Below are 22338 nucleotides of genomic sequence, written 5' to 3' on the forward strand. Positions count from 1 at the left end.
AGGTAACACGGTCACCACCGATAAACCCATGATTATCGAAAACTTCAACAAGCATTTCTCAACGGCTGGCCATGCCTTCCACCTGGCTACTCCAACCTCGGCCAACAGCTCCGCCTCCCCCGCAGCTACTCGCCCAAGCCTCTCCAGGTTCTCCTTTACCCAAATCCAGATAGCAGATGTTCTGAAAGAGCTGCAAAACCTGGACCCGTACAAATCAGCGGGGCTTGACAATCTGGACCCTCTATTTCTGAAACTATCCGCCGCCATTGTCGCAACCCCTATTACCAGCCTGTTCAACCTCTCTTTCATATCGTCTGAGATCCCCAAGGATTGAAAGCTGCCGCAGTCATCCCCCTCTTCAAAGGGGGAGACACCCTGGACCCAAACTGTTACAGACCTATATCCATCCTGCCCTGCCTATCTAAGGTCTTCGAAAGCCAAGTCAACAAACAGGTCACTGACCATCTCGAATCCCACCGTACCTTCTCCGCTGTGCAATCTGGTTTCCGAGCCGGTCACGGGTGCACCTCAGCCACGCTCAAGGTACTAAACGATATAATAACCACCATCGATAAAAGACAGTACTGTGCAGCCGTCTTCATCGACCTTGCCAAGGCTTTCGACTCTGTCAATCACCATATTCTTATCGGCAGACTCAGTAGCCTCGGTTTTTCGGATGACTGCCTTGCCTGGTTCACCAATTACTTTGCAGACAGAGTTCAGTGTGTCAAATCGGAGGGCATGCTGTCCGGTCCTCTGGCAGTCTCTATGGGGGTGCCACAGGGTTCAATTCTCGGGCCGACTCTTTTCTCTGTATATATCAATGATGTTGCTCTTGCTGCGGGCGATTCCCTGATCCACCTCTACGCAGACGACACCATTCTATATACTTCCGGCCCGTCCTTGGACACTGTGCTATCTAACCTCCAAACGAGCTTCAATGCCATACAACACTCCTTCTGTGGCCTCCAACTGCTCTTAAACGCTAGTAAAACCAAATACATGCTTTTCAACCGTTCGCTGCCTGCACCCGCACGCCTGACCAGCATCACCACCCTGGATGGTTCCAACCTTGAATATGTGGACATCTATAAGTACCTAGGTGTCTGGCTAGACTGTAAACTCTCCTTCCAGACTCATATCAAACATCTCCAATCGAAAATCAAATCTAGAGTCGGCTTTCTATTCCGCAACAAAGCCTCCTTCACTCACGCCAAACTTACCCTAGTAAAACTGACTATCCTACCGATCCTCGACTTCGGCGATGTCATCTACAAAATCACTTCCAACACTCTACTCAGCAAACTGGATGCAGTTTATCACAGTGCCATCCGTTTTGTCACTAAAGCACCTTATTCCACCCACCACTGCGACCTGTATGCTCTTAGTCGGCTGGCCCTCGCTACATATTCATCGCCAGACCCACTGGCTCCAGGTCATCTACAAGTCCATGCTAGGTAAAGCTCCGCCTTATCTCAGCTCACTGGTCACGATGGCAACACCCACCCATAACACGCGCTCCAGCAGGTGTATCTCACTGATCATCCCTAAAGCCAACACCTCATTTGGCCGCCTTTCGTTCCAGTTCTCTGCTGCCTGTGACTGGAACGAATTGCAAAAATCGCTGAGGTTGGAGACGTTTATCTCCCTCACCAACTTCAAACATCTGCTATCTGAGCAGCTAACCGATCGCTGCCGCTGTACATAGTCTATCGGTAAATAGCCCACCCATTTTTACCTACCTCATCCCCATACTGTTTTTATTTATTTTATTTTATGCTCTTTTGCACACCAATATCTCTACCTGTACATGACCATCTGATCATTTATCACTCCAGTGTTAATCTGCAAAATTTTAATTATTCGCCTACCTCCTCATGCCTTTTGCACACAATGTATATAGACTCTCCTTTTTTTCTACTGTATTATTGACTTGTTAATTGTTTACTCCATGTGTAACTCTGTGTTGTCTGTTCACACTGCTATGCTTTATCTTGGCCAGGTCGCAGTTGCAAATGAGAACTTGTTCTCAACTAGCCTACCTGGTTAAATAAAGGTGAAATAAATAAATAAAAATATAAAAAAATATTAGTCTATTCCGCTCTGACATTGCTCGTCCAAATATTTATATTCTTATATATTCCATTCATTCATTTTAGTGAGTATTGTTAGATATTAATGCACTGTTGGAGCTAGAAACGCAAGCATTTCACTACACCCGCAATTAGAGGTCGCCCGATTGAATCGGAATGGCCGATTAATTAGTGCCGATTTCAAGTTTTCATAACAATCGGAAATGTGTATTTTTGGACACCGACATTTTTTTACACCTTTATTTAATCTTTATTTAACTAGGCAAGTCAGTTAAGAACACATTCTTATTTTCAATGACGGCCTAGGAACGGTGGGTTAACTGCCTCGTTCAGGGGCAGAACGACAGCTTTTCACCTTGTCAGCTCGGCGGATCCAATCTTACAGTTAACAAGTCCAATGCAATAATGACCTGCCCTCTCTCCCGTTGCACTCCACAAGGAGACTTGTGACGCGAATGCAGTAAGCCAAGGTAAGTTGCTAGCTAGCATTAAACGTATCTTGTAAAAAACAATGGTTGATAATATTACTAGATATTATCTAGCGTGTCCTGCGTTGCATATAATCTGATTCATTCAAACAGCACTTTCGTGCGTTTTGCCAGCAGCTCTTCATTGTGCATCAAGCATTGCGCTGTTTATGACTTCAAGCCTATCAACTCCCGAGATGAGGCTGGTAACCGAAATGAAATGGCTGGCTAGTTAGCGCGCGCTAATAGCATTTCAAACGTCACTCACTCTGAGCCTGTGGTTGTTTCCCATGCTCTGCATGGGTAACGCTACTTCGAGGGCGGCTGTTGTCGTTGTGTTCCTGGTTCGAGCCCAGGGAGGAGTGAGGAGAGGGACGGAAGCTATACTGTTACACTGGCAATACTAAAGTGACTATAAGAACATCCAATAGTCAAAGTTTAATGAAATACAAATGTTATAGAGGGAAATAGTCCTATAATTCCAATAATAACTACAATCTAAAACTTCTTACCTGTGAATATTGAAGTCTCATGTTAAAAGGAACTACCAGCTTCCATATGTTCTCATGTTCTGAGGAAGGAACTTAAACGTTAGCTTTCTTACATAGCACATATTGCACTTTTACTTTCTTCTCCAACACTTTGTTTTTGCATTATTTAAACCAAATTGAACGTTTCATTATTTATGAGGCTAAATTGAATTGATTGATGTATTATATTAAGTTAAAATAAGTGTTCATTCAGTATTGTTGTAATTGTCATTATTACAAATAAGTAAAAATGCAAAAAATATTTTTAAAAATCGGCCGATTAATCGGCATCTTTGGTCCTCCAATAATCGGTATCGACGTTGAAAAATACATAATCGGTCGACCTCTACCCGCAATAGCATCTGCTAAACACGTGTATGTGACAAATAACATTTGATTTGAACACAGAGAAGAGAGAGAGAGAGAGAGAGGGAGAAGAGGTTCTGTGTTTTTTTTACACAAAAATCAACTGTAATGGTTGGTCTTGTCCCATCTTGATTACTGTCCGGTAATATGGTCAATGGCAGCAAAGAAAAACCTAGCAAAGCTGCAGCTGGCTCAAAACAGAGCAGCATGCGTTGCCCTTAACCACACACATTCAGGGCGGCAGGTAGCCTACTGGTTAGAGTGTTGGGCCAGTAACCGGAAGTTTGCTGGCTCGAATCCCCGAGCTGACAAGATAAAAATCTGTCGTTCTGCTCCTGAACAAGGCTGTTAACTCACTGTGCCCTGGTAGGCCGTCATTGTAAATAAGAATTTGTTCTTAACTGACTTGCCTGGTTAAATAAATAACTAACAACTACATGCATGCCAGTCTTTCCTGGTTAAGGGTTGACACTAGAGATTAACTGCTTCTCTTGTAGTTTTTATGAGAAATATTACTGTGACAAAAATGCCAGATTGTCTGCATAATCAAATAACATTCAGCTCAGATACCCCACAAGACATGCCACCAGGGGTCTCTTCAGACACCCATACATATGCCACCAGCGGTCTCTTCACAGTTCCCAAGTCCAAAACGAATTCCCGGCAATGCTCAGTTTTAAACATAGCCATAATCACACATGGAACTCCCTTCCATCTCCAATTACTCAAGCAAACAGCAAAATTACATACCATATATCATTGTGTTGTTGTATTGTTTGTATTACTTTTTAGTTGCATTGTTTGTATATCATTGTATTTTAAATGTGTGTGACTTTCCTTGTCTATCAGTGTATCAGTGTTAAGTTACTTTTGATGTTTTGTGGACCCCAGGAAGAGTAGCTGCTGCTTCTGCAAAAGCTAACGGGATCCAAACTAACGAGAGAGAGAGAGAGAGCGAGAGAGAAAGAGACGAAGGGAATAGGAAGAAAAACTAAATGACATTAGAGAGAAAGGGAGAGAGGAGGAATAAAAAAGAAAAAGAGTGTGGAGAAAGAAGGGGTTGTTTGAGGAGAAAACAACAACCTTCATCCAAATCTGACAAAAAAGAAAAGAAGCCTTCAAAAGTTTAGGCTGACGCTCGTAACAATCCCAAACCAAAATGGCATCTATGTGCCACAGCAGTGGGTTGGGTAAGACTGGGGTCTTTTTCCAAACAAAATGTTATGTCAGTCTAGAGAATATACCATTATTAACATGCTCTATTTTAGTTGCCTCAGTCACATTCTAATGCCTTGATTCCATCCGAAATACACAGCGAATTTATTTAATACTTTACCCCCCAGATTGGTAAAATGAGTTGTGGTATTGAGTAGAAACTACAATTTAATTACTGAACATGTGTGAATTCAGTGTATTGTTAATTATTTTGGATATCATCTAGGCCTATAAACAGGACTATTTACTAAGCGGAGAACATTAAACCTTTTTTAACATTAAACCTGTCTTTCCTAGAGATGAAAGTCTGATTTACAGTTTTACTGCAATATAGACTACCAGTCAAAAGTTTTAGATCACCTAAAGTTTTTATTTATTTATGTTGTACTGGTCCAACTCCTCCCAAACAATCTCAATTTGGTTGAGGGTGGGTGATTGTGGAGGCCAGGTCATCTGATGCAGCACTACATCACTCTCCTTCTTGGTAAAATAGCCATTACACAGACTGGAGGTGTGTTGGGTCATTGTCCCATTGAAAAACAAATGATAGTCCCACTAAGACCAAACCAGATGGGGATGGCGTATCGCTGCAGAATGCTGTGGTAGCCATGCTGGTTAAGTGTGCCTTGAATTCTAAATAAATCACAGACAGTGTCACCAGCAAAGCACCCACCATAACACCTCCTCTATGCTTTACGGTGGGAAATACACATGCAGAGATCATCCGTTCACCCACACCGCGTCTCACAAAGACAAGGCGGTTGGAACCAAGAATCTCAAATTTGGACCCCAGACCAAAGCACAAATTTCCACCGGTCTAATGTCCATTGCTCGTGTTTCTTGGCCCAAGCAAGTTTCTTGGTGTCCTTTAGTAGTGGTTTCTTTGCAGCAATTTGAACATGGTCTCCTCTGAACAGTTGATGTTGAGATGTGTCTGTTACTTGAAACACAGAGTGATGGTTGCTGATAATGGGCCTCTGTACGCCTATGTAGATATTCCATTAAAAAAACAGCCATTTCCAGCTACAATAGTCATTTACAACATGAACAATGTCTACACTGTATTTCGGATCAATTTGATATTATTTTAATGGACACAAAAATGGCTTTTCTTTCAAAAACAAGTACATTTCTAAGTGACCCCCAACTTTTGAATGGTAGTGCAGGAGATCAACTTTATTCAGTGAGTTCGACACCTTTTATGAACTAGTCAACACTTGCTGTTCAAACGTCAATCAAAGCATAGTAAATAGCCTATGCTATGCTGGCTATGGGCTATAGGAAACACGCAAGAGAAATAAAGAATGTGCCAGAAAACAGTAATTAGGCTAAGTGGATTTCGGCTCATCATTACCACTTAGAGCCCCACAATGGAGGTGTCATAATACCTAGTGGTTAAACAGGGAAATAGTTCCTTCTCGACACCCTCAACTGTTAGTGGCAATGTAGTGATACACACACACATTCCTAGATGTCTATGGTAATCTATACTCTCCACTTCACACTTCTGGCTGACATAAAAATAACCTGCTAATGTAATGACTGTAGAGCATGTTCATAGCCTTATTATTTTCCAACAGTGAGTTTAGAGATACATTGTGGTGTGTGTATGGTTCTGTGTGTGTGTGTGTGTGTGTGTGTGTGTGTGTGTGTGTGTGTGTGTGTAGTCCACTCACCATGGAAGAAGCTCTTGACCTTGAGGTATCCCACACTGAGCCGGAGGACGGACAGTTTGTCCAGCCGACCCCTGACCTCTTGGGAGAAGGGCAGAAGGCCAGTCAGCCGGTCCAGCTCCCCGTTCAGACGGTCCCGGTGACGTTTAGATGGGTTGGTCATCACCACACCGTCCCCTGGAGCAGGGTTCAGACTGGGGACAGGCAGGAGAGGGGAGGGGAGGGGGATATAGGAATTTACTGAACAGAGTTGAACTACTGCAGCTGTTTTTCAGAGGCTTTTGCTCAGAGGGCTAACAGACTGAGGCCAGATACGAGAGGACGAGGGACGATTAGGAATCTACTGAACACAGACTGGAGTAATGCATGTGATTGTCAGAGGCTTTAGCTCGGTGAGCTAACACAATCTTGTGGTGCACAGATGACCCAGGTTCAAAACTAGTCAGTCAGTCATTATTGACATGATCTGGATACCTTGAGGTGATGCCCATCAGCTATTGGGGCCATTCAGGAGAGGAGGAGGTGAAGTATAATAGATTTGATACCTGGTCAGTCAAACGTATGTTTATGTCATCTGTAGTGTCCCTATAGTCAACAGCAGGCTGAGATACTGTTTCAGGGCAATTTCTCTCACCAGATCCTTGAGTAAACAACAAAAGGCGTGTTCACACTGCACCTTAGCCCAGGGCTAAGAGCCTCCTTAGCCCAGGGCTAGCTGGCCCAGCTCAGGGGCTCCAGAATCACAGTGTCAAAATAGTCAGTGACACTGGTCAAGAACAACATATAGAATTTTCACCATAACTAAAAAGATTGCAATTTTGAAACTGCAGTAAAAGTCAAGAAACTGCAGTCGACTGTGGGATTTTGGATGCAGCATTTGCAGCATACTGCAGTTATACTGCACTCTGACTACAATATTTTTTCATAAGGGCACTGTCCAAACACTGCATTTTCACCCAAATTGCATATGCTTGTAATACCTGTGATGCGTTCTGCATGCTATTTTAATAAGTACATTTATACAATTTTCATCCTTCCATCTGAAGACAAAATCCTGACAAAAAACAAAATACTTGAATCAGTGCAAAAATATTGGTTGCTATGGCTAATTATGACAATTTGTTAGTTACTCTATCCTTATGAACCGCATAGCATATCATTACAGCAGTATGTACCGGTAAAATAAGCAAAAAAAGAAATGTCTAAACTCAGCAAAAAAAGAAATGTCCTCTCACTGTCAACTGAGTATATTTTCAGCAAACTTAACGTGTAAATATTTGTATGAACATAACAAGATTCAACAACTGACACATAAACTGAACAAGTACCACAGACATGTGACTAACATAAATGGAATAATGTGTCCCTGAACAAAGGAGGGGGGGTCAAAATAAAAAATAACAGTCAGTATTTGGTGTGGCCACCAGCTGCATTAAGTACTGCAGTGCATCTCCTCCTCATGGACTGTACCCGATTTGCCAGTTCTTGCTGTGAGATGTTACCCCACTCTTCCACCAAGGCACCACCAGACATTTCTGGGGGGAATAGCCCTAACCCTCTCCCTTCGATCCAACAGGTCCCAGACATGCTGAATGACCATTCCACAGGTGCATGTTCATTAATTGTTTATGGTTCATTGAACAAGCATGGGAAACAGTGTTTAAACCCTTTACAATGAAGACCTGTGAAGTTATTTGGATTTTTATGAATTATCTTTGAAAGACAGGGCCCTGAAAAAGGGACATTTTTTTTTTGCTGAGTTTATGTTAGCTAGCTGCCTAACATTAGCTGGCTACTAATATATCAAATCTTCCAGTATATGAACTATATGCTATTCAACTACCCAACATTTATTGACTTGATTATTCATGTCACTCATACCTTAGCTACATTTGAATGTACCAGAGCGCAGAATAACTGATGAATTTACAAACACTCAACACCCGATGAATATGGCCAACGTTGGGGGAAAATAACGTAATTCAATTCTTGCCAGCAGCACAGTTAGTCACCAACGTTTTGGATAACATGAAAAAAGCCTTACCAGCTCTGCTAGGGTGAGTAGAATGGTAAGAGTGAGGATGTGTTATCTTATTTGTGTCTGGAAGTAGCTGGCAAGCTATCCAACTTTAGCATGTTAGTTTGGGTGCTTGACTGCCTTTGTTAGGTCAGAGAGCTTGGATCAACCCTGCTACTTGGCCAGAGCGGGCAGTGTACGCTCTGAACAGTCTGAATTTCCAAAACACCCAAATTCATAAAATGTCTAACTAGTCATTTGTTATGCTAACAAGCTAGCAATAGGCTGCATAGCAACAACATACATTTCCGGTAGACATGCGAAGCTCAACTGAAAGGTTAGCATTTGTTTACAGTATACTAAAATGAACTAATAGTATATAGTGTGAAGTATATACTCATTAAGCATATAGTATATTAGTATGGGTATTCGAACACAGCTTGGGTTTGTGAGTATATTGATAAAATGTGTACATATGTTCTGATTGCAGGTTTGAAACCTGTTATCAACATGTATATTGCGGGGGTAGTGGAAAAATACCGAAATGTAGTGTGTGGGGCCGTTGGTCATTCGAAAAGTGGAGGGGCAATATTGGCTAAATTTACAGGAAAATTATTATATTTAGTGGGGACACAGGCAGAATCGAAAGCGGTTGGTCAACCGTGCCCGTAATTGTTTCTTTGGGGTATTAGATTGATTGTGGAGGTCTGCACACTGCAAAATGTATAGTAATTTAGACTAAGAATGCATTGAGATACCAATCTGTAATTACCACAAGTGATGAGAATAGTTCATGTTGGGAATATAAGATGAATATACTGTTTGTAAATGTACATTTTAACCGTGACGATGGGTGCTAAGTTGAGGGTCTTGAATTTGAGTGATAGACTCAACGTGGAGCATTGAAGACAGTCATTCTAAATGTGGGTTGTATAACATTGATAGTAGGGGTTTTGTTTTACCATGTTATCATAAGTCTAATGTTAAAATGCATTAATACATATGGCTTTCTGGATGATACAGCACAATTGACTTGAGCATGTTTTAGTATGTTTATAACTATATAAGTGGACTAGCAGTAATGACTAACGTGTTATGGGTTAGATAGAATGATTCATTGTGCAAAATATATTTGTAGCCGGAGGCTAAGTACATACAGGGACAGAATGTTTGCATAAGAGTGTGCCAAATGATAGGTGACCATTGCTGTACATTCATACCCTAGGGTGAGGTTAACTTGACTATTATAGTGGAGCATCTGAAAGAGCTCAGTGGTGATCTCGCAAAAGAACACCAACCAGACAACGATTGGAATCGGTTTGGATGGGTTATTATTTGGTGTTATGGGAGCTACATTATATTATAGGTTGATTTATGGCATAGTTATTTTTTTTACAATAATGCTTATTATAGTCGATTCCAACACCTGTTAAGAAATTGTGCAGCAAAGCCATTGAGTCTATTCTTGCCATGTCATTACTGACCCCTGAAGGAAGCACCCAGAACCCTATTTACCTGATTTATTTCCTGTCTGATTAAATGTCTGATGAAGACGATGATAATCCATAACACCAAGGTAAAAACATTCAGTTAATAGTGCAGCCTGTCCATGCCCACAGAGGGATGGGGGTTATGTGAATGATGCTCCCAAGGTAGAGTTAAGGCCCTACCATCATGGTGACCCTGTGGCAATATGGACAGTCTCAACGAAGTGATTTCCTTGTGTGTGGTGATAAAGTATGTAGTGATGTTTAAATTCATATGTTCCTTTCCCCCTTCTGAGAGTGAATTGCACTATGTGAAGTGTTGAAACTCAATGACAACGGAAGTAACTTACAATTGTAATGTACTAAGTGTAAGAAAGTCTTTCCTCTTCCCTCTTTTCCTCATGTTAATGCTTGTTTAATGAAAATGCTTGTAAGTCACTTTCCATAAGGTTGATACTTAGTCTCAAAAGGGAGGAAATGTCATGGAAAATTAAATAATTTGTCATGCTATCCTGTGTTTTACTGCTTAAAGTATAGTCTCTTGTTATATGCTAGTGTTTTTCTAACCTGATACAAACTTGTCTTTGCTATACGCCCAGTCTTATGACTAAAGTACATTTGGGAGCAACCGCAGCATGTGACATCCTGTCTTCCTATGGAATTGCTACCACACTTCTCACTAGTGTTGCACGACTGCAGGATTTTTGGAGTCAACTCCAACTCCTGTGGTTGGAGTCGAGGGAGTCGACTCTTGCTCCACCCCCAAAACATGCTGAAATGGATGCGCACACATACACACCACCTTATTATTGCAGACTCCTACTAGGAAGCAGGGCCAGTCCGGTCCATTCTGCCACCCTAGGCGAGACCAAAAGTTGCCTATTTTCCAGATGTTGAAGTTAGGTGCAATTTAAATTCTGAATGAAAGATGGAAAGACATCCTTTATAGATCTCTGTGTTTAGGCCAAATCAAGGCTGATCCAGACCGGACCAAATCGGAACCAAACATAGACATCTATGATTGGTTCAGATATGACCAAAAACCAACGTCCATGGAAATCAAGGCATGCACCAAAAACATATGTCCAAAAGGCGTCGGCCCCTGCTTACTGAGGTATAGCCTACCATGTCGGCCCCCAATGGAATTTTATGAATGCCCATCCATGTGGTAGGCCCACCGTTTATAAAACACGCCATTGCATTGGCTTTATTAGACCTGATTCCTGAGACTAATCAATTTGGCTATTTAAGCTCTGAATATCAGCTACCCAACTTTATCAGGAGGAGTTATCCTGAGCCTATTTGTAATGTGTTTACACGGAAAATGCAGAAGTATTTTCTTTTTGACTATCATCAGCTCGTCAAAAATGTAAATCAATGAGCATGACAATTGAGCCCACGGGATGAAACTCCCGGACAGCAGTTGTGAGTAGCCTGATTGTACATTCCATATGGTCCATTTTAATTTGACCGGTCTTGTTTTTAGGATAGGATATGATGTTTGTTAACATGTCAGCGCATTCTTTATTCGATTGGGCGCCATTTATGTTAGGCTATTTGATCGGAGAAACCTGCATGATGTAAAAAATGAATCTCATTACATTGTCATACATTTTCTCTCCAGCCTGTAGGCTACAGAAAAGGCCACATACTCTTTCTGATAAAGGATTTGTTAGATTATTTTTTTGACATAACGTTGGTGGAGCGCTGCATCTCTCCAACAGCACCTAGGAGAGGCGCGCTGGGAATGGATTTATGATTTTTTAACGCCGATACCGATTATTGGAGGACCAAAAAAGCTGATACTGATTAATCAGCCGATTAAAATAATATTTAAAAAAATTGTAATAATGACAATTACAACAATACTGAATTAAGACTTATTTTACCTTAATATAATACATCAATAAAATCAATTTAGCCTCAAATAAATAATGAAACATGTTCAATTTGGTTTAAATAATGCAAAAACAAAGTGTTGGAGAAGAACGTAAAAGTGCAATATGTGCTATGTAAGAAAGCTAACGTTTCAGTTCCTTGCTCAGAACATGAGAACACATGAAAGCTGATGGTTCCTTTTTAACATGAGTCTTCAATATTCCCAGGTAAGAAGTTTCAGGTTGTAGTTATTGTAGGACTATTTCCCTCTATACCATTTGTATTTCATTAAACTTTGACTATTGGATGTTCTAATAAGCACTTTAGTATTGCCAGTGGAACAGTATAGCTTCCGTCCCTCTCCTCGCTCCTCCTTGGGCTCGAACCAGCAACACAACGATAAAAGCCACCACATCGAAGCAGCGGTACCCATGCAGAGCAAGGGAAACAACCACTCCTTGGCTCAGAGCGAGTGAAGTTTGAAACGCTATTAGCGCGCGCTAACTAGCCAGCCATTTCACTTCGGTCACATCAGCCTCATCTCGGGAGTTGATAGGTTTGAAGTCATAAACAGCGCAATGCTTGATGCACAACGAAGAGCTGCTGGCAAAACGCACGAAAGTGCTGTTTGAATGAATGTTTACACGCCTGCTTCTACCTACCACGCTCAGTCAGATACTTAGATACTTGTATGCTTGTATGCTCAGTCAGATTATATGCAACACAGGACACGCCAGATAATATCTAGAAATATCATCAACCATGTGTAGTTAACTAGTGAATATGATTGATTGTTTTTTATAAGATAAGTTTAATGCTAGCTAGCAACTTACCTTGGCTTACTGCATTCGCGTAACAAGCAGTCTCCTTGTGGAGTGCAACGAGAGTGAGGCAAGTCATTATTGCGTTGGACTAGTTAACTGTAAGGTTGCAAGATTGGATCCCCCGAGCTGACAAGGTGAAAATCGGTCTTTCTGCCCCTGAGCGAGGCAGTTAACCCACCGTTCCTAGGCCGTCATTGAAAATAAGAATGTGTTCTTAACTGACTTGCCTAGTTAAATAAAGATTAAATAAAGGTGTAAAAACTCAATTATATTAATTAAAACATTTGAAAATTTTTAAATCGGCAAATCGGCGCCCAAAAATATAGATTTCTGATTGTTATGAAAACTTGAAATCAGCCCTAATTAATCGGCCATTCCGATTAATCGGTCGACCTCTAGAATGGACAAGATAAATATTTTGCGTCCCTGTTTCATGTGTTGTTGGAGGTGACTCTTGGTTAGTTTAGCTCAGAAAATGCCGCCCTCTTCAATCTGCCGCCATAGGCATCCTCCTAATCCTGTCTTATGAGCGGGCCGGCCCTGCTAGGAAGACTACATCTCTTCTAGAGGACTGACATGAGCATGATGCTGGCCATTAGCTCATCAACTTAGCCTATAAAAGGCCTATTTTCTTTGAATATAGAAGGTGATGTGTAGGAACTACAATATTTCAGTGATATTTCTGCTGTGCGCAGTCTTAACGGATCCCATGGGATGATGAAATATCGGCCCGCGCAGAGAAGCGAAAGACTGAATTTTACTCAATTTTCTAGAGTTTTCCCCCTTAAGTTAACACTATCAATGTTTCCCATTACTGTGGGAATTGTGATTGAATCAACTCAATATTAGCCACTTTCAATGCAACATACCGAAACAAAACGAACTATGCGAGACTTAGTATGTAAAACTATGCAAGTGATTTTGTTGTAGGCAGAACGCATCAGAGTAGGATTATATTGCATTGACATGCACGACTCAGCCCGTACTGCAGCATAACCAATCAGAGCTGCAGTAGGCCCATATGCAAATAGACCATTTCCATATATGGATCTGTGCCAGTCACTTTGAACTGGACTGTGTTTACAGCATGAGCGGAGTAGATGCACTTGTTTTGAGATCAAAGCGAGAGCTGCTTGTAGCCACATGTGCACAATTGTTCATATCCTTTGCTAGTTAGTGAGTTATTTGCTAGTTAGTGAATTATTAGCCAGTCATAGATCATTTGTAGTCAGCAATGGTGGAGTGATTGCTTCCTACAAGAGCACAAAATGTGTACATCTTTGAAAAGTGGGTCCGACAAAGAGCTTTTTTTTGGTCTTAAAGTGTCAGTGTTGTATTTTGATACAGGCTTCAGTAAGCTAAGTAGCCAATAGGCAGAGGGTAGCATATTAATGCATTTTATTTTGTAAAGTGGTTTGCATCAAACAACACAACATTTTCAGTCACCTCCTTGCCTGAATGACAAATGGATAAACAGGTTAACGTCAAGCCCTGCATGTTAAAATGTTATGCGACACATTTTCTCCATTGTTTTTGATGGTAGGCCACTCTGGTAGGACCTACAAAATCTAATCAAACACTTCATGAGGGCCCATGAGCTCATGTTGCGCAACATTTCTAAAGGCTATGCAATTGCGTAAGAAAACGGAGTGATGGCCTTGGTTAAAAAGAGGAGGATCACATCAGCTTTATATAGACTAGGCCTACTATATTTATTTATCGACTTTACTAATAGTAAGCACATTGCTTCTCTTTAACAGGAGTATAGTCGACCTGACTGGCATGAAAATGAACCACGGGAAAAAGTCCTCCATTCTCTATTTAAGTGCAAAGATGACATGTATTGTTTTCCCTTGCCCGTTTCAAGACAGGTGCACGATAATGGTCCATTCTAAATCAAACCACATTTCACACATATAGTATTTATTAAATGTAAAGACAATATTAAATTAAGAATAGTCTGATGGGTGACAATATTAGTCTATCACTTTTTCACTTGTGAATTCTATTTTAGTACTTTAGCACTTCAGCAAGAAATAGCGCATGCTATTTTTTAAATATCTATATTTATACAAAGTCCCTTAAAATTAAATATCTAATTGACCATGTGACCTAGACACCTCAAACCAATGTTACAATGTTCACAGGGTTGGGACATACATCGCACAGGCTTTGGTTATTTGAAAAATATATATATATATATTTTACCCCTCAATTTATTAGTTAAATGTGTGACTTAGAACTTCAATTGCTCCTTGATCACATGACGTAGGCACCTCAAAGCAACTTTGTATTGTCCAAATACCACTTACACGATTTTATAGAAATATTTGAAAGTATATAATTTCAATAGCTCTTCAAACAAGCTTAGCAACCTAATTTCAACTCTCATTTGTTCCTTACATAGAGAGCTATGTTGCACAAAATCATTGCACTTGTTTTTTTTATATCTATATTTATACAAAGTCACTTAAAATCCAATAGCTAATTGACCATGTGACCTAGACACCTCAAACAAACGTTGGAATGATCACAGGAGAGGGACATACAGCGCATTTTGGAAAGTATTCAGACTCTTGTCCTCATCAATTTACATGCAATACCCCCTAATGACAAAGCAAAACAGGTTTTTAGATATTTTTGCAAATGTATTAAAAATAAAAACAGAAATACCTTATTTACATAAGTATTCAGACCCTTTGCTATGAGACTCAGGTGCATCCTGTTTCCATTGATCATCCTTGAGACGTTTCTACAACTTGATTGGGGTCCACCTGTGGTGAATTCAATTGATTGGACATGATTTGGAAAAGGCACACACCTGTCTATATAAGGTCCCACAGTTGACAGTGCATGTCAGAGCAAAAACCAAGCCATGAGTTCGAATAAATGGTCTGTAGAGCGCCGAGACAGGATTGTGTCGAGGCACAGATATGGGGAAGGGTACCAAAACATTTCAGCAGCTCTGAAGGTCCCCAGGAACACAATGGCCTCCATCATTCTTAAATGAAAGAAGTTTAGAACCACCAACACTCTTCCTAGAGATATATCGAAACTCAAACCAACTTTACCACGGCCCGGAACCGAAATGGGACACTAATGACTTTGGACCTAATCTAAGAGACGTGCATGACCAGAAGCAGAAAGCAGTGAATACATCCTATATTTATAAACATATTATGCTTACCTTTTCTGGACGGGTTTCTTCCTCTTCTTCGCCGCATAGATCCCCTCATCCCCCAACATGGTGACTTTTCAAAATAAATACAAATCAATCAAGTTTAAGTTTTCCTCCGCAGTTTATCCGCGTAACGAACATTAAACGCAAAACACACATGAAGTAGCCGACAGTTCCAAATGCGAACAGAGAAGTTCGCATACTTTCTGCTGGTCCAAACGCCCTTGGCTATTTGCTCTGTTGTTTTGCGGTCGATAAAACGTTGGTCTGACGGTGGTCCTACTCCTATTTGTCCACTCCAAAGTCACCAAATCTCCACTTCAGTCCTTCAGACGTGAAAATTGTCCAGTCTGTTCTTCAAAGCAAGCTCGACCCGAGACCCTAAAAGGGTTTTCTTTCCGGCACGAGGTTTCAACCAATTGAAATCTCTGTAACATAGAGCTGTGTCACACCGAATATTATTGGTGTAAATTCACTAACGTTGCCATTGTTCTTGGTAAAAGCGTTATATTCGCAGCAGCAGAGACGACATCAACGACGTCTGAGACAGAGAGCAGTACAGAGTCAGTGTGCGGTGATGGTGAATATTGTGCCTTTCACTTTTCTCGAGGCATATGTAATAAGTGTGTAACAATAACCTCTGCTGGCAGGGCCATAGCTAGGGGTTTTAGGTTTATAGTCTGGGTTTTAGTGAGGTCCGGACTGGGTCTTCCCTTCCTATACATTTTTACACGTTTAAGCTCATTTAGACTACTGCATTTCTATAGGCTACAATTTAAAAACTCTAAAATGCTATTTTGAGAAAAGCAAAAACTATTTGACTTTCAAAAGTTAAAGCACCTACAATAAAATAAATAAAATAAGGTCAGGGGTTACAAATGTACAAACCAGTGAGAGTTCAAAACAAAACAGGTGTAGTAGACCTTACCGTGAAATACTTACTTACAAGCCCTTAACCAACAATGCAGTTCAAAATATTTACAAAATAAAGTAAAGTAAAACATTATTAAAAGTCCCCCCCCCCAAATAACAATAACAAGGCTATATACAGGGGGTTCAGGTACCGAGTCAGTGTGGAGGGGTACAGGTTAGTCGAGGTAATTTGTTCATGTAGGTAGGGGTAAAGTGACTATGCATAGATAATTAACAGCGAGTAGCAGCAGTGTAAAAACAAGTGGGGATGGGGGGTCAATGTAAATAGTCCGGATGGCCATTTGATTAATTGTTCAGCAGTCTTATGGCTTGAGGGAGAAGCTGTTAAGGAGCTTTTGATCCTAGACTTGGTGCTCCGGTCCCACTTGACGTGCGTTAGCAGAGAGAACAGTCTATGACTTGGGTGACTGGAGAATTTTTTTGGGCTTTCCTCTGACACTGCCTAGTATATATCAATTACGGTCAGCTGTATCACATCCGGCCGTGATTGGGAGTCCCATAGGGCGGCGACCAACTGGCCCAGCGTCGTCCGGGTTTGGCCGGGGTAGGCCGTCATTGTAAATAAGAATTTGTTCTTAACTGACTTGCCTGGTTAAATAAAGGTTCAATACAAATAAAATAAATATAGGTCCTGGGTGGCAGGAAGCTTGGCCCCAGTGATGTACTGGGCTGTACGTACTACCCTCTGTATCGCCTTACGGTCAGATGCCGAGCAGTTGCCATGCCAGGCGATGATGCCACCGGTCAGGATGCTCTCGATTGTGTAGCTGTATAATTTTTGAGGATCTGGGGACCCATGCCTAATCTTTTCAGTCTCCTGAGGGGGAAAATGTGTCGTGCCCTCTTCACGACTGTCTTGATGTGTTTGGACAATGGTAGTTTGTTGGTGATGTGGACACCAAGGAACTTTAAACTCTCGACCTACTCCACTACAGCCGCGTCAATGTTAATGGGGTCCTAGTCCACAATCAGCTCCTTTGTCTTGCTCACATTGAGGGAGAGGTTGTTGTCCTGCCAGGTCTCTGACCTCCTCCCTATAGGCTGTCTCATCGTTGTCGATAATGAGGCCTACCACTGTTGTGTAGTCAGCAAACTTAATGATGGCATTGGAGTCGTGGTTGGCCACACAGTCGTGGGTAAACAGGGAGTACAGGAAGGGACTAAGCACGGACCCCTGAGGGGCCCCCGTGTTGAGGATCAGCGTGGCAGACGTGTTATTGCCTACCTTTACCACCTGGGGAATACAGTGGCTTTTTGTTATTTCTTTTTAATTAAATATTGGATTTCAAATAAAAATATATTGCATTTGGGGACAGATTTATAATATTTGTTTTTGTGTATATAACATTTACCAGAGAGAATTAAGAAATTAACGACAAATTCTGTAGTTTTGTTTCATTTGAATTATAACATATTACATCTTTCATTGTACATACATCGGTCTCATTAATGAAATAATAAATGTAGATACTTAACTCGCTCCAAAATAACTTCAAATAACTTATTTATGAGTCACACTCATAAAAAAAATGTGTATAATTGTTTCCCCTTCTTTACCACAGACAAGTTATTGCAAGGGTATATTTTGTGCACAATTTTAAAGTGAATTTATTTTACTTGACTATTTGATATGAAAAAATTGTGAGGGAGCAACCAAGCTTTCTTTCATTAAGTTTCAGTAATATATGCATTCCAGAAGAATTTCCCTCTAGGATAGATCTTGTTTTTGGAGTTAAAAGGCTCTCTTACGAATGTATTATTACATTTCTTATCCAGCAGAGGGCAACCTTCTAACATAAATTGTGCATCTATCTTAATTTGTGCATCTATGTTCTCCAAAGCACAGATGAGATTTCATTAATTGAGTAAGTCCTGAAGGTATTGCTTTGCGTATAGAATTAAATTATTTTTTAATCTATTGGGAAGTTAGATGTTTGTAAGAACTTTCTATAAGAGAGTATATTTCCTTCTTTATCGAATAAATCAAGCACAAATATAATACTTCTTTCAAACCAGGTTTGGAGCCAGTTATTAGTCTGGAGCCAGTTATTAGTCTGGAGCCAGTTGTTTAAAATGGATTTTGTTTTCTTTAATCTCTAAAAGAAATTGAGATGTTGATGGACAATACGTTTTTTGCCATGTGCACCCCTAAATATTTCACATGATCTTTCACTGGAATATGCTCAACAGATTGGTAATTTGAGTTATGTATGGCAAATATTTCACATTTATTAAGTAAAGTTACAGACGAGAAGCTGAGCAGAATGATTTGATCATTTTAAGTGCAATAGCAACTTGATCCTTGTCTTTTAGAAACATAGCTGTGTCGTCTGCTAATTGAGATATTTGTATTAATTTTCCAAATATTAAAATACCTCTCAGGGTTGTTTAAAATCCTAATATATAGTAATTCTACAACTGAAATGAATATGAAAGTTGAAATAGGGCAACCCTGGCGTACACTACGGTGAATATTAAATATTTTAGATGTGTTAAGACTTTTAATATCTTTCTAAAACATATTGATAACAGACACAAAGCTAGTCCCGAAACCAGAAGTGTACAACGACTGTATTAGGAATTTGTGTTCAGTTGTATCAAATGCTTTACAAAAGTTGAGGAATAAAATAATAGCCTCTGAGTCAATTGAATCAGCGTAATCAATCAAGTCTAAAACGAACCCAATGTTACAGCTGATGTGGTGACCTTTCATGAAACCAGTTTGAGTTTCATGAATAAGATGATTTAGGCCCATTGTAAGACTATTGGCATATGCTAAAGTAATCCATTTATAATCTGTATTTAATAATGTAATGGGTCTCCAATGATCTATGAAAAGGGGATCTTTATCAACCTTTGGTATTAAGGAAATAACCCCTTGTTTCATGGTAGTAATCATCTCACCCTTAGCTAGGCATTCTTGGAACATGTTGAATACTGGTCCCTCTAAATGTTTCCAAAAGTGTAAATAACATTCTGCAGAAAGACCATCTGTTTCAGGTGCTTTGCCCATCCTCATAGATTTAAGCGCATCTCTAATCTCCACTAAAGAAAACTCATCTTCCCATATGGACTTGAACTCATCAGAAATCATTGGAACATGACCATGGACATGTTTTATAAAACATTCCCATTCAATCCCATTAAATGTATACAGATTGTCATAGAAAGAATACACAAAGCTAGTGATTCTCATAGGGTCTTTACACAAGATGTCAGTATTTAAGGCAGAAAGAGATTTGGTCTTATAGTTTCTTTTTTCAAGAGCAAAAAAACAGCTTGTGTTTTTCTCACCCTCCTCAACCCATTTTGCTCTAGATTTAATAAAGGCCCCTTTAAGCTACATTAATTTACATTTGATCTACTTCTATTCGAGATGTATTCAATCTGTTTCTTCCTCTGCTGAAATGGTATCCTTTTCTAAAAAGAACATTCAATTTATTCATAAGCTCATCGTCTTTCAAACATTTTTGCTCCTATAGTTCCTTACTGCTTGTAATGCCGATAGATCTTACCTTAAATATGAAATATTTCCCATTTACTTCCATGCTTTGGTTCTAAATCATCTGAATTAAACAAGTCTATGAGCAAGTTCTTTATGCTCTTGTTAAAGACTGGATCATTTAGGAGTGAATTACTACGTTTCCGGTATCCTCGAACGCACTGGATTCTTCAGAACATTCTAACTTCAAAAATATCAATTTATGATCAATCGAAGGAGCATGTTTATGACTTACTTCTTGTACATACTGTAAAAGTGGGGTAGAAATGAGAAACAAATCCATTCTGGATCTGACTATCATTGACCTATTACACCAGGTATAATCGTTTAAGTTTCTATTAAATAAACACCCTGGCAGTTATAAGCCATGCATTTGTATACTTGTTTTGCAGCTCAGTAAGCTTAACAGCAAGATCCAAAAATAAAGTATTATTTGAGGTGGGAGAATTGTACCCATACACATTGCATATTTAAAAAAAAACATGATCTAGTTTGGAGATCAATATAACTCATCTCCCGTCTTTGGACACACAAGACTCTGAAATAAACTTATGAAGCAATATCATATAACCAGCTGAGTGGCTAGACCCGTGACTATAATAAACAGTATTTCCCAATTGTGATTTCCAAAAACTTATAAGGGCACAAGGCAAGACCCAAATGCAGACACAGGAGGCAGATGGTTGAGCTCTGATATTTATTGTACCAGAAGGGGTAGGCAAATGTCAGGTCTGGGACAGGCGAGAGTTCATAAACCAGGTCTGAGTCCAAACAGTACCAGGGGATAGGCTGGCGAGAGGTCAGGACAAGCAGGGGTTTAGTAAACAGGTCCGAGTCCAAACAGTACCAGGGGATAGGCTGGCGAGAGGTCAGGACAGGCAGGGGTTTAGTAAACAGGTCCGAGTCCAAACGGTACAAGGGGATAGGCTGGCGAGAGGTCAGGACAGGCAGGGGTTTAGTAAACAGGTCCGAGTCCAAACGGTACAAGGGGATAGGCTGGCGAGAGGTCAGGACAGGCAGGGGTTTAGTAAACAGGTCAGAGTCCAAACGGTACAAGGGGATAGGCTGGCGAGAGGTCAGGACAGGCAGGGGTTTAGTAAACAGGTCCGAGTCCAAACGGTACAAGGGGATAGGCTGGCGAGAGGTCAGGACAGGCAGGGGTTTAGTAAACAGGTCCGAGTCCAAACGGTACAAGGGGATAGGCTGGCGAGAGGTCAGGACAGGCAGGGGTTTAGTAAACAGGTCCGAGTCCAAACGGTACAAGGGGATAGGCTGGCGAGAGGTCAGGACAGGCAGGGGTTTAGTAAACAGGTCCGAGTCCAAACGGTACAAGGGGATAGGCTGGCGAGAGGTCAGGACAGGCAGGGGTTTAGTAAACAGGTCCGAGTCCAAACGGTACAAGGGGATAGGCTGGCGAGAGGTCAGGACAGGCAGGGGTTTAGTAAACAGGTCCGAGTCCAAACGGTACAAGGGGATAGGCAGGCTCGAGGTCAGGACAAGCAGGGGTTTAGTAAACAGGTCCGAGTCCAAACAGTACCAGGGGATAGGCTGGCGAGAGGTCAGGACAGGCAGGGGTTTAGTAAACAGGTCCGAGTCCAAACGGTACAAGGGGATAGGCAGGCTCGAGGTCAGAAAAGGCAGAGTGGTCAGGCAGGCGGATTTGGCATCAGGATCAGGGCAGGCAAGGGTCAAAAAATAAAAATACTATAAAATAAAAGAAAAAAAGAAAAAACAGAGACTGGGAAAAATAGGAGCTAGGAGAAATGCTGGTTGACTTGGCAATACAAGACAAACTGGCACAGAGAGACAGGAAACACAGGGATAAATACACCGGGGACTAATGGGGAAAACAAGAGACACCTGGAGGTGGGTGGAGACAATCACAAAGACAGGTGAAACAGATCAGGGCGTGACAAAACTAGAATCTGAATCGTACAATATTTAGTGCATTGAATTCAAAACATTTCATAACCTGAAAAACATTAAATAAAATAATTAATAAATACAGTGTAGTGATATGAATAACCCAAGCCATTATCACATTGGTTGCTACTGCGCAGGTTGACTCACAAGCCGCGGTTATTATATATTATCAGTGGCGATTTTAGCATGTAAATCTTGGTGGGGCAAAAAACATTTTTTTTAGATGCATGCCAGTAAAGCCACTACACAACA

At 40.7% G+C, this 22338-nt stretch overlaps 1 protein-coding gene across 1 annotated transcript in view; it reads right to left on the reverse strand.

The window, feature by feature from the left end:
• The window catches only part of LOC115126408 (uncharacterized), a 46647-nt gene extending 30529 nt beyond the window's left edge, over positions 1-16118 (reverse strand). Inside the window, exons 1-2 of the mRNA XM_029656021.2 lie at positions 15738-16118; positions 6348-6538 (exon numbers count right to left, since the gene is read on the reverse strand). Of these exons, the coding sequence (XP_029511881.2) occupies positions 6348-6538; positions 15738-15796 (250 nt within the window). The 5' untranslated portion in view covers positions 15797-16118. The remainder of the gene's footprint in view (positions 1-6347; positions 6539-15737) is intronic.
• Between the last annotated feature and the right edge of the window lie 6220 nt (positions 16119-22338).

This window comes from Oncorhynchus nerka, linkage group LG4 (assembly GCF_034236695.1).
Source record: "Oncorhynchus nerka isolate Pitt River linkage group LG4, Oner_Uvic_2.0, whole genome shotgun sequence".
Lineage (NCBI taxonomy): Eukaryota > Metazoa > Chordata > Actinopteri > Salmoniformes > Salmonidae > Oncorhynchus > Oncorhynchus nerka.